This window comes from Macaca nemestrina, chromosome 1 (genome assembly GCF_043159975.1).
Source record: "Macaca nemestrina isolate mMacNem1 chromosome 1, mMacNem.hap1, whole genome shotgun sequence".
Lineage (NCBI taxonomy): Eukaryota > Metazoa > Chordata > Mammalia > Primates > Cercopithecidae > Macaca > Macaca nemestrina.
The window spans coordinates 111,680,894-111,694,087 of NC_092125.1; the positions used below are offsets into that span (position 1 = coordinate 111,680,894).

At 40.9% G+C, this 13,194-nt stretch overlaps 1 protein-coding gene across 7 annotated transcripts in view; it reads right to left on the reverse strand.

Annotated features, from left to right (window-relative positions):
* The window catches only part of LOC105479020 (chromodomain helicase DNA binding protein 1 like), a 56,610-nt gene that overhangs the window by 35,904 nt on the left and 7,512 nt on the right, over positions 1-13,194 (reverse strand). For 4 of the 7 annotated variants that reach the window (XM_011736769.3, XM_011736767.3, XM_011736768.2 and 1 more), the window contains exons 2-6: positions 8,483-8,595; positions 6,246-6,352; positions 5,300-5,414; positions 4,660-4,691; positions 343-424 (exon numbers count right to left, since the gene is read on the reverse strand). In XM_011736769.3, coding sequence (XP_011735071.1) covers positions 343-424; positions 4,660-4,691; positions 5,300-5,414; positions 6,246-6,352; positions 8,483-8,506 — 360 coding nt within the window. In that variant the 5' untranslated portion in view covers positions 8,507-8,595. The remainder of the gene's footprint in view (positions 1-342; positions 425-4,659; positions 4,692-5,299; positions 5,415-6,245; positions 6,353-8,482; positions 8,596-13,194) is intronic. The other 3 variants (XM_011736770.3, XM_024792063.2, XM_024792064.2) reach the window with 3 other exon arrangements.

A 13,194-nucleotide genomic window follows, 5' to 3' on the forward strand; every position in this document is an offset into this window, starting at 1 on the left:
TATAACAGTAGATATCATGGTATTGTACATTTGTCCAAACCTACAGAATGCACACCACCAAGAGTGAACCCGAATGTAAACTATGGACTTTGGGTGATAGTGATGTATCAATGTAGGTTCATCAGTTGCAACAACTGTGCCACTCTGGTGGGGTACGTTGATAACGGGGGAAGCAGTACATGTGTGGGGACAGGGGAGAGCTGTACATGTGTGGGGACATATGCATGGGAAACATCTGTAGTTTCTGTTCAATTTTGTTGTGAATCTAAAATTACTCTAAAATATAATGTCTATTTTAAAAGAAGGGGTTATATAAAAACTAAGGCTACACTGTAAGTTTACCTCTGACAAGGTCTTATGCAGCAGGGAGCTTTGGTTTTTCAACCTGTGAGCTTCATCCACAACAAGAACACTCCAAGGGAATCTGTGAGAGAAAACCCAAGCTTTCAGTTTTGTGTAATTTAAACACATATTTCACAATCAAAAGTCTTACTACAAAACTGTGCCTGTTATTAAAAAGACTAACAGTAAGCCCCTTCTGTTACAAGTGCTACCAAATTACCTTCCTATCTGAGAGGCTACCATGTGCATAATACAGTATCTGGATAAGGTAGTAAAACTAAGGGATTTTTTTTAACAAAATGGGAAAGACCTATGAAGAAAGGAAGAAGCCAGAGACAGAAAGGAAAAGGAAACATTGGCCGGGCGCGGTGGCTCAAGCCTGTAATCCTAGCACTTTGGGAGGCCGAGACGGGCGGATCACGAGGTCAGGAGATCGAGACCATCCTGGCTAACACGGTGAAACCCCGTCTCTACTAAAAATACAAGAAAATTAGCCGGGCGAGGTGGCAGGCGCCTGTAGTCCCAGCTACTCGGGAGGCTGAGGCAGGAGAATAGCGTGAACCCGGGGGGGCGGAGCTTGCAGTGAGCCGAGATCGCGCCACTGCACTCCAGCCTGGGGCACAGAGCAAGACTCCGTCTCAAAAAAAAAAAAAAAAAAAAAAAGGAAAAGGAAACATTTATGATCTATTACTTTGTGCCAGACACTGACCTCAGGGCTTTATGTGTTATTTAGTCCAAAAGAATATAGCAGGCAGACAATTGTGCTCATTTTACTAACAAAGACACTAAAGTTCAGAAAGGTTAGGTGACTTGGTGGAGGTCATAAAGACAGAGCTGACGTTCAAACACAGAAGAAAAAAATCAAGAGACAGTGGTGCTGCAGGAACTTAAGAAATGTGACTTTAAAATGGGGAAGTGGTGAACAGAGTCAAATCTCACAGAGATGTCCAGGAAGATACATCCACTGAATTTGTTGACATGGAAGTCATTAGTGGCTGCTGCCAGAGCACATCTTATAGCATAGTGGGTCACATCAGCAATTTCTCAAGAAGTTTCAGTCATAAAAGCAAATACTTTGACAAACACTACTGGGAAGCTATTTTAAAAAATTCAAAATACAGAAGAAGATTTATGTGGGAATTTTTCAAATTGTATTATTTAAAACAGCAAAAAATGGAAAAATAACCTAAATGTCCAATAATAGATGGTAAAATATTACACGGCATTTTAAATAATAAATATGATTATGTTGCAATTTAGAAGGCCTATAGAATAATAAAAAGATACAAATATCATATATTCTCTTTTATAAATGTAAAAGTCATGCAAAAGATAATAAAGTGGAAATTATAGGATGCTTACTTTTTATTTTATAAACATTCTGGAATCCCCCTACTTTATTTTCATATTTAAAAAACTAAATGTATATACGGGTAAAACAGAATATTAGAAAAACAGTAGGTATGGAAAGAAAAATTCCCCCAAAATTAGAGAAAGATCTTGAGCAGAGGTTCACCTTAAAAGGAGGAGGCCCTCTTCCTGAGGCTACAGAGAAACTCCAGAGGACAGGCGGAGGAACAGAGGTGCCTACTACACTACCATTCACCTACTGAGAGGAGTGAGTAGAGGGAGGATGGAAGGTCCAAAGAGAGTGCAGGAAGTCGAAGGAGAAGGCTGGGTGGCATGAGCAGAGGATGCATTTAAGGATGGTAAGAAATAACGGCCCAGATGAAGTTGCACAGTGGTCATGAGATAAGGTACAGAAGTTTCTCTAGGATGGTGCCTGGCTCTGTTTGAATTAGCTTTCAAAACAGATTAGGTTCTATTCCCTAGTGAAGAACTAGACATTTAGGTGTCCAAAAAATGCTTGTTCAGTGAAACAGGCTATAGAGAGGTGGATTTTGGCTCATGAAAGGAAGTGGGTCAAATCCCTCATCAAAGGATACTCTAAAGGATGCTCCCTGAAGAGGAAAAGATGGGGGGAATTCCAGCACTGAATGGAAAGTCTGATGAGGTAAATTCTAATCCTCTTGATCCAAAGAGTTTCACAAGTCTATTGTCCAAAACATTTCAAATTTTTCATATTTGTAACATGCACAGCCTTAACTCTTCATAATAAATCTTTTTAGGGCAGAGATGATATTACACTTCTCTGCTATTCTCAGAATGTACAATATGGTAATAAGCAATATAACCTTCCAAATATATTGAAAGAATATATCTATGTTGTTGGGATTCATACTACAAGACAGCATTATAAATATCCCTCTGTTACTTAGGTTCTTAAATCTACCTGAAAATGCACTGAAAACAAATGATCTGAAATAGAAAGATTCTATTTCTGCTGAATAATGTAGAACTCCAGTACAACTAGCTATTTTGAGAAGTTCTCTTAAAAAGAGGCTCCACAGCACCAAATGCTGGGTTTAAATGTCTGCTTTGCTATTTATCATCAGCAACGTAACCTTGGATGGGTTACCAAATCTCTTCCTTTCCTCACCTGTAAAATGGATGATAATAGCTGCCTCGTAGGGTTTTCATGAAGATTAAATAGGATAATTTATGTAAAGTACCCAACAACATTTATGTCCCAATTTTACTGTCTTTTGAGACTTCCCATATATTGCTATGTATTATGGATATCTGTACACTTCTTATCCCTCCACTGGAGTTTATGTCTTCTTAGGGTAGCTCTATGATTTACTTTCCCGAGAGTGCCAATAACTCTCAGAACAATGTCTTTCCAGTGAGTGACTTTCAACAAATATTAAGTTGAATATTAATAACAAAAAGAGAGGGAATGTATATCTTCTTAAGAAAAGTAAGATAATGGCCGGGCGCGGTGGCTCAAGCCTGTAATCCCAGCACTTTGGGAGGCCGAGACGGGCGGATCACGAGGTTAGGAGATCGAGACCATCCTGGCTAACACGGTGAAACCCCGTCTCTACTAAAAAAAAATACAGGCCGGGCGCGGTGGCTCAAGCCTGTAATCCCAGCACTTTGGGAGGCCGAGACGGGCGGATCACGAGGTCAGGAGATCGAGACCATCCTGGCTAACACAGTGAAACCCCGTCTCTACTAAAAAATACAAAAAAATAGCCGGGTGAGGTGGCGGGCGCCTGTAGTCCCAGCTACTCGGGAGGCTGAGGCAGGAGAATGGCGTGAACCCGGGAGGCGGAGCTTGCAGTGAGCTGAGATCCGGCCACAGCGCTCCAGCCTGGGCGACAGAGCGACTCCCTCTCAAAAAAAAAAAAAAAAAAATACAAAAAACTAGCCGGGCGAGGTGGCGGGCGCCTGTAGTCCCAGCTACTCGGGAGGCTGAGGCAGGAGAATGGCGCAAACCCGGGAGGCGGAGCTTGCAGTGAGCTGAGATCCAGCCACTGCACTCCAGCCTGGGTGACAAAGCGAGACTCCGTCTCAACAAAAAAAAAAAAAAAAAAAAAAAAAAGTAAGATAATATGCTCACTTAAATGAAATACTGGATAGAAGTCGTGAATCTATGACCTAGCCCCTAGTATTTCACAATAACACGAAAATAGAAATCCAACTCACAGGAACCTGGATGAGAAATAACATTTAAAATATTGATAAAATACTTTTAAAACAAAAATTTTTGAATATTAAAATACAGAATATCCACCTAACCATGTCATAACTACAGAGGTTACACAGAATGAAACCCTGTCAACATATCTTTCTCATCTAAACTCTAGCCCTTGTTTAATTTGCATTTTAACTGTTATCTTGACATGACCCTATCATTCCCATTATCAGGTGGTATTGAGAGTTAAATCTGAGTTTCCAATTTCATGGGCCAACACGAGGTCTAAAAGTTAACTAATTAGAGGTACACTTAAAACTCCCTTTCTAAAAAGTTAATTCCATAGCACTGATTGCTACTTTAGGTTATTTCCAGCAAACAGCTCAAATGAGTCTCCTATATTACAGTAAGATCTTCAAATGGTAGTACTGAAAGGGGTCTATGCAAGTTTCATGTAAAGAGCCTAATATCTATTAACCATACAAAGTATATTTAATCTCATTTAATTTTCATAACAGCTATTTGAGGTAAGAAACAATTATCCCCATTTTACAGATGAAGAAGCTGAAGTTCATGGAGATTAAATAACTAACCCAAGGACACACAGCTAATGAGTAGAGGACTGTAACATGGGGACTCCCGTCATGCTGCCTACCCATAAAGAGAACTAAGACATACCAGACATGCCAGGAGAGGCAAAGTACTAAAACGTGAAGGAAAGACATGACATTCACGATACATTCAACGCAGGTTCTTAAACAGTACAACCTACTCACGATTTTAGAAATGATGCATCTTTCAAGCAAATCTGAAAAATTAGGAAGACACATTATAAAGGCTGGAATTGATAAATTCTGATATTGATAAGCTAGTTTTCTGTGAACTCTCTTAAACTACAGGATTTATCTAAGTCTCATTTGTTCATTAAGCAAAAAATGTCCTGAAAATAAGTTCTAAGTAGCGCCGTCTTAAAAACAAAGAGAAAAAAAGCCTGATTAAGTGGAAGGTCAGCGGCACACACTGTCTTGGACTGAAGAACGAGGATTTAAAATAAGGCAGCCGAAGCTGTCTTCCATTCCTATCCTCCAGTAACAGACATGATTCCTCAGTCCACAAAACCCTTTCCCCTGCCTGCCTGCCTGCCTTCTGTTCATCAACCAAGAGGCAGCTCAATTGCCGCCTCCTTGAGAAGCCTTCCCCCTTGATCCACCAAGAAAGGAAAAGATTGAACTAATTTGAAGGGCAATGATCCTTCACTTCTTTTGGTCACAGCCCTCTTTTGAGACTCTGATGAAGGCAGACTCCCTGCCCAGAAAACTGTGTGCTCTCAACAAAACTTAAATATAATTTCAGCAGACTCTACAAATTCTAAGGTCATAGGTTAGGAGTTCTTGCTATAGAGAAACAAATGAATACCTCGTAGGTAGTCAGTAGCACATGAAAATGTGACTCCTGTTTCAGGTCTTGCTGAAGGCAGGCTCTTTCCTCCTTGTCGCCTGCGTATGTTACACAGGAAAGACTTGGAGCAAATCTGAATCCAAGAAAAGAAGTAGATGAACATAAACACTAGGTCCATATGACAGCATGTACATATCTGGAAAATCACATTTCATGGGAGGATTGCAATGTGCCGACCTCATGAGGTCCTACAACCAGAGTCTTAGGGCTCTGAATCATATCTAAAGTAATGGTTGAACCTCAGAGCAAGTTCCTATGTGAACAGGTAAAGGGATCAGATCTAAAAAGGTCTTGTGCTGACTCTAAAAATAAAACGATCTCTTCCACATTAGTTACTTGCTACGTCACTATGAAAAATAGGCCGGGCACGGTGGCTCACACCTGTCATCCCAACACTTTGGGAAGCTGAGGCAGGCGGATCACATGAGGTCGGGAGTTCGAGACCAGCCTGACCAACATGGAGAAACCCCGTCTCTACTAAAAATACAAAATTAGCTGGGTGTGGTGGTGCATGCCTGTAATCCCAGCTACTTGGGAGGCTGAGGCAGGAGAATCATGTGAACGTAGGAGATGGAGGTGGCAGTAAGCCAAGATCGTGCCATTGCGCACCAGCCTGGGCAACAAGAGTGAAACTCCATCTCAAAAGAAAAAAACAAACAAAAGCAAAACAAAAAATGGCTTCTAAGTTCAATACTTACTATAAACGATTACTGACCTTTAAATTGCCAATTACTCTTCCCCTATTATATCCTCAGTGTCTACCTACACTGCGTAAGTTCAAAGTTTTCTGGAATAAACTTACTAATTCCAACAATAGGTTGTTTTATCATATTTTATACATCATCCAGAAAAAAAAATCTTAATGAAGACAAACAATAAAATTTCAGCTACATCTACTCTGTACCTTTGCATTTCTTCTTTCCAGTTGCTCAAAACAGACAAGGGACAAAGAATCAGAAATGGTCCTTCATCATTTAATCTTCCTGCCAAATAAATTAAGAGAGCAATAGTCTGGAACACAGAAAAAGAAGGCAGTTTTGATCACATTTCTCCATGAGAAACAACCATGAAGTACCCACAACCCTGTAGGGAACACACACTCTTGTGTAAGACTTGTTTTACAAAGAAATATCATACAATCTTCTGCACATTAGAAGAGTAATCCATTCGTAGAGCGAAATCATGTAAGCCTCAATATACTTGCCACGGAAATTTATGGAACTCAATTACTTCAGTAGTTAACAAGCAATGAGGCTCAATGTTTAGGTAATTGAACCTCTACTGTAAAGAAAAAGTCAGGAAAGACAATAAAAATCAATGAAAATCCAACTGATGACCAAGATCTGCAATAACTGAAAATATTAAGCAAGAAGTGCCAAGATATGACTGTAAAAACCACCAATCGCATGGTGGCCCTCTGCTGCCTGCCAGGCTTTCCCGAGGGAGGATGCTTTCCTTCCTCTCTCACTTCCTCCCACCTTCCCCTACTGTTTTCCTTTCTTCCATATGTATTTACAGGGTGTCTTCTATTTGTTAGGCACTGTTCTATACGCCAGTGATACAACAGTGAACAAAACAGACAAAACCCCCAGCCCTCCTGGAGGACAGATTCTAACAGGGAAAACAGATAATACATGATCCTCCTAAGCTTAAGGAAGGGCATAAAATGGAAATACTGGTAAAGGCAAATGAGCATACTTCAGAAGATTCTAGTACACCTTATGACTTGAATGTTGCTGTAATATACAGAGAAAATAACCTATTTTAAAACAAAAATGTGTCAACAGACTCCATCTTCAAATGCTGAGCTATTTCTGAGAAAAATCTGTCCTAAGGATATAATTCAAAATCCTGAGAAAGCTACAAGTACAAGGATGTTCCATCAAGATTAAACAGCACAAAAAGAGGAGGAATCATCGTTTCTCATCTGTAGAACATTTAAGTAAATTATAAATTCTCTTGATGGAATATTATGCAATGTTGATAATGATTGTGAAGAATATAACAAAGCAAAACATTATAGTGACACTGCTAGATTAACAAAATACAAACTATATATGCACTATAATTTCAACCACGGGCTGGGTGCAGTGGCTCACACCTGTAATCCCAGCACTTTGGGAGGCTGAGGCAGGAGGATCACTTGAGCCCGTAAGTTCAAGGCCAGCCTGGGCAACACAGTGAGACCTCATCTCTACAAAAAAAAAAATTAAAAATAAGCTGTGCATGGTGGCCTGCGCCTGTAGTCCCAGCTACTCAGGAGACCAAGGATTCCTTGAGCCTGGGAGGCAAAGGTTGCAGTAAGCCAAGATCATGCCACTGAATTCCAGCCTGGGTGACAGAGCAAGACCTTGTCTCAAAAACAAAAGTTCAATCATGCAAAACATTCATTGCAATTCATGGTTATGGTTAGAGTGCTTACATTACAGGGTGGTAGTTAGTTTTTATAACAGAAATAATTTTCTTTTTAAATTATCTATGTTTTCTCAGCCCAAACTGTGCCTGGAACCATTCTTTAATAAGTGACTTAATGAATTAAAACCATTCAGTCTAGCTTTTCCTGAGGATGCAATTTCGAGAAAGTTTATCTTTTATTCTATAATCCAGGTATGTCTACAAAACAAGTGTGGAGTCACTAGTGAATTCTAGCAAGAATTTAAGGAAGAAATTACAGCAATTCTACATAAACTCTTCCAGAAAATGGAAGAGAAGGGCATACTTCTCAACTCATTCTACAAGGCCAGTTTTACCCCAATACTAAAATTAGATAATGACACTACAAGAAAATTACAGACCAATGTCTTTCATGAACATAGATGCAAAAAGTCTAAACAAAATTTGAGCAAAACAAATTTGGAGGTGGTATCTTTTTAGAGAGCTTAAAGCAGAGCTATGTGAACATCTGAGGAAAGGACAAGTAGCATTTGCTGGCCCTGAATAAAGTCAACAGGGCAACTGCAATGACTGAGGCAGAGAAGACCACAGGGAAGGCCCTTTCCCGGTGCAAGAGCCAGTTAGCCTGGATCCCAGGGACATCTGTGAAACTGAGCTTTGTTTTAGCTCCAGAGCTCTCAGCTCCAGAATGAGTTATAAGGAGGTACCGCAGTGGCGGTGTGCAGTACTCGTCTCATCGTAACACACCTGGCATGTCTTCCCCAGGCCCATCTCATCTCCCAGGATACAGCCATTCTGACAATGGAAGCGCTGGGCGAGCCAGTTTACTCCCTCCAGTTGATAAGAGCGTAGGTGAATCCCTAGAAACAAAAAATAAAGCAAATCTGAAGAGCAGACATTTCAGCACATGCACAGGCAATGTTCTAAGAGTTTGAATGAGGAACACAGCCTAAATTCACGTAACTCTAAACCTCACTGGCCGTATCTTTTGCTGAGGAGTTATGGATATCTAAAAATCTGCTGACTTCCAAACTACTTTTTGAGCAGACTTATTCACCTTTATTCAAAGCCCCAAAGTAGCCCGTCATTGTTACCTGATTCACTTGATAGATGAGAAAGTCAACTTGGGATCTGGCCTCTATACTGCCTGAGACTCACACCAGTGTCCATTCTGGGAAATGAGGCATTACTGACACAACTGAACAAAGAGCAACAACACATGGATTGTACATGTGTCTGCTTGCTTAATTGCACCCATTTAAATATGTCATCAATGCTAAAGGAAAAAACTTAGGACTACATTGAATAACGCTTCAACACAGAAGCGCTGTTTTTAAAAATGGAAATGATGTTTCACAAAGGGTGCTTAACTGTGTACAGGGATGGCAGAAAACGTGTGAAATTAATATGGAGCTTACTGACTCTCTTTTCTCTTTCCCTTGGTGAAAAAAATCCGATTTCAAAGAATAGCCATATCTTGGGAAGGTGAAAAACCCTAAACATACTTTATATAAGAACTATTAGCAAAAACATAACTTTCTGGTTGAACTTATACCTTTAAAAAATCTTCACAATATATATTAATTGTACAAAATTTTAAAAATAAGTTATTTTTTCTTAGGCACTTACAAATACCAAAGGAGCAGTAAACACTTTACATAAATTACAGTATCTCAGGCCAGGTGCGGAGGCTCATGCCTGTGATCCCAGCATTTTGGGAGGCTGAGGCAGGCAGATCACCTGAGGTCAGGAGATTAAGACCAGCCTAGCCAACATGATGAAACCCTGTCTCTACTAAATAATACAAAAATTAGCTGGGCATGGTGGTGCACGCCTGTGATCCTAGCTACTTGGGAGGCTGGGGCAGGGGGAATTGCTTGAATCCAGGAGGCAGAGGTTGTAGTGAGCTGAGATCGCGCCACTGCACTACAGCCTCGGCAACAGAGTGAGACTCTGTCTCAAAAAATAATAATAATAAATAAATTACAGTATCTCATTTAATGCTTATAATGGTTCTATGGAGTAGGTATTATCCCCGTTTTATAAATTAGAAAATTCACAGATTTCTATTTCTGATGGGAGTATACTTATTTTCCCTTATTCCTCTTGCTAACTACAAATAAAAACCCTAGACATGCTACAGAAAGCAAGCACAAAACTCTGAAAGCTGCCGGGCGCGGTGGCTCACGCCTGTAATCCCAGCACTTTGGGAGGCCGAGGCAGGCAGATCACGAGGTCAGGAGATCAAGACCATCCTGGCTAACACGGTGAAACCCCGTCTCTACTAAAAATACAAAAAAATTAGCCGGCGTGGTGGTGGGCGCCTATAGTCCTAGCTATTCGGGAGGCTGAGGCAGGAGAATGGCGTGAATCCAGGAGGCGGAGCTTGCAGTGAGCCGAGATTGCGCCACTGCACTCAGCCTGGGCAACAGAGCAAGACTCCATCTCAAAAAAAAAAAAACTCTGAAAGCTGCAGTGAAGAAGCAGACTCGCTAGGGACCTTGAGACCTGAGGAAGGACAGGGTAGTAAGTTCCCTGGAATTTATTTTTGCTTTATATATCCCAGTCTGACAGGTCAAGAAATCATCAAACCGGAAACACCAACTGATGTAGACCAAAACCAAAATCAGAACAACCTCCCACATATTAGTCTCTTCTCATGCTGCTAATAATACCTGAGATTGGCCGGACGCGGTGGCTCAAGCCTGTAATCCCAGCACTTTGGGAGGCCGAGACGGGTGGATCACGAGGTCAGGAGATCATCCTGGCTAACACAGTGAAACCCCGTCTCTACTAAAAAATACAAAAAACTAGCCGGGCGAGGTGGCGGGCGCCTGTAGTCCCAGCTACTCGGGAGGCTGAGGCAGGAGAATGGCGCAAACCCGGGAGGCGGAGCTTGCAGTGAGCTGAGATCCGGCCACTGCACTCCAGCCTGGGCGACAGCGCGAGACTCCGTCTCAAAAAAAAAAAAAAAAAAAAAACCTGAGATTGGGTAATTTATAAAGGAAAGAGGTTTAATTGACTTACAGTTCCACTGGATGGAGAGGCCTCACAATCACGGTGGAAGGCAAATGAGGGGCAAAGCCACATCTTACATGGCAGCAGACAAGAGAGCTTGTGCAGGGAGCTCCCATTTATAAAACCATCAGATCTTGTGAGATTTCTTCACTACCACGAGAATAATATGGGGGAACTGACCCCATGATTCAAATATCTCCACCTGGCACCACTTTTGACACGTGGAGATTATTACAATTCAAGGTGAGATTTAGTTGGGGACACAGCCAAACCATCCCACCCCCATCCCTCACAAGCCTGCTCCTGCTAGAAAATGGCAGCCTAGCAAGACAGGAAACTTTTAGATAATAACTGCTCTATTCTAGTAAACAGCACAGGAATAAACCTGTGGTCCCCACCAGCAAAGGCCAAGTGGAAAGCATAGACTTCTCACCTATAGCTATAACGAGTGCCCCAGCACCCCAGCCAGGATGGTATAAGAGAAGGCCAAGTAGGGAGCTGGGATTTTTATCCCCACCAACCAGTAACAAGGCCCTACCCCTTGGCCTTCACCTGCAGGATCAGTAGAGACTCGGGAGGGAGCCACAACTCCCACCCTCGCCCAGCAGGAAGGAGGAGCCCCTTCCCAATCCCCAGATGTGGACAGAGGCTGAAGGGGGAGCCTGGACTTCTATCCCCACCTGGCAATAACAAGGCAGCAGACCCTCTTCCCCTGCCAGAGCAGCATCAGACAAAGACAGTCAAACAGGAGGTTTGAACATGATTTTAAAAAAAAAAAAAAAAAAAAAAAAACACGCCTGGCTCTAATTATTATAAAAATCATTCATTATATCAAGAACTGGGAAGATTTTAAACTGAACGAAAAAAGATAATCAATAGGTGCCAACACCCAGATGACACAGACGGTAGAATTATCTGACAAAGACCTTAAAGCAGTAATGATAAAATGCTTCAACAAGTAGTTATGGATGCACTTGAGCAATTGAAAAAACAGAAAACCTCGGGTAAGAAACAGAAATCTCGGCAAAGAAATAAAAGATATAAAGAAAGACCAAGTGGAAGTTTTAAAACTGAAAAATACGCTAACCAAAATAAAAGGCTACTGATGCTGTTGATGGCATCAACAGCAGAATGGAAGGAAGTGAGGAAAGAATCAGTGAACTCTACAGAACAGAAGTTAGACAGAGATTACAATCAGAAGAGAGAGAAAGCAGACTGAAAACAAATGAACCTCAGGACCTTCAGGACTACCACAAAAGATCTTACATTTGTTCAATGGTGTCCAATAAAAAAAGGTGAAGGAGGATAGGGCTGAAAAAGTACTTAAATAAATAACAGCTGAAAACTTCCTGAATCTGGCTAAAGACTTACAGTTTCAAGAAACTGAGTAAACTGCAAACATAACAAAATCCTGCCAGGCGTGGTGACTCACCCCTGTAATGCCAGCACTTCGGGAGGCCGAGGCAAGCAGATCATGAGGTCAAGAGATTGAGACCAGCCTGGCCAACATGGTGAAACCCCGTCTCTACTAAAAATACAAAAATTAGCTGGGTGTGGTGGGTGCCTGTAATCCCAGCTACTCAGGAGGCTGAGGCAGGAAAATCGCTTGAACCCAGGAGGCAGAGGTTGCAGTGAGCCAAGATAGCGCCACTGCACTCCAGCATGGTGACAAGGAGAGTCTCTGTCTCAAAAAAAAAAAAAAAAAAATCCAAAGAAATACACACCAAGGTATGTAATTATTAAAATGCTGCAAACAAAAGACAAAGAAAACAGATGCAGCCAAAACAAAAAACCAAACACTACCTTACTTAAAGAGGAAAAACTATTCAAATGCAAGCAGATTTCTTGTCAGAAATCTTAAAGGCCAGAAAGAAATGGCACAACATGTTTCAAATACTGAAAGAAAAGAACCGCCAATCCAGACTCCTGTAATCAAGAAAAATAGTATTCAGGAATGAAGAGGAAATTCTCAGATGAAGGAAAACAAAGAATTTATCATCAACAAACCTACCCTCAAAGAATGGCTAAAGGAGGCCCTTGGAAAAAAAAGGAAATGATAAAAGATGGAACCTTGGAACATCAAGAAGAATGTGAGAATGCAGCATTCAAAAATATGTGTAAATACAACAGGTTTTCCTTTTCTTGAGTTTTTAAAATTATGTTTGACAGCTGAAGCAAAGATTATAACAGTGTCTGATGTGGTTCTAAAGGTATATAAAGGAAATATTTAAGACAATTATAAACAGAAGGTAAAGCTAAAAATATAAAGGGAAGATAAATATTTAGGGAAGTAATGTTTATATAAAGGGAAGTTATGTTTCCGTACTTTACTCAAATAGGTAAAATGACAGGATTAGTAGTCTGTGATTTTATACACACACACATACATTTATATACAATACCTGTAACGACCACTAAAAAGCTATACAAAGAGATAAACT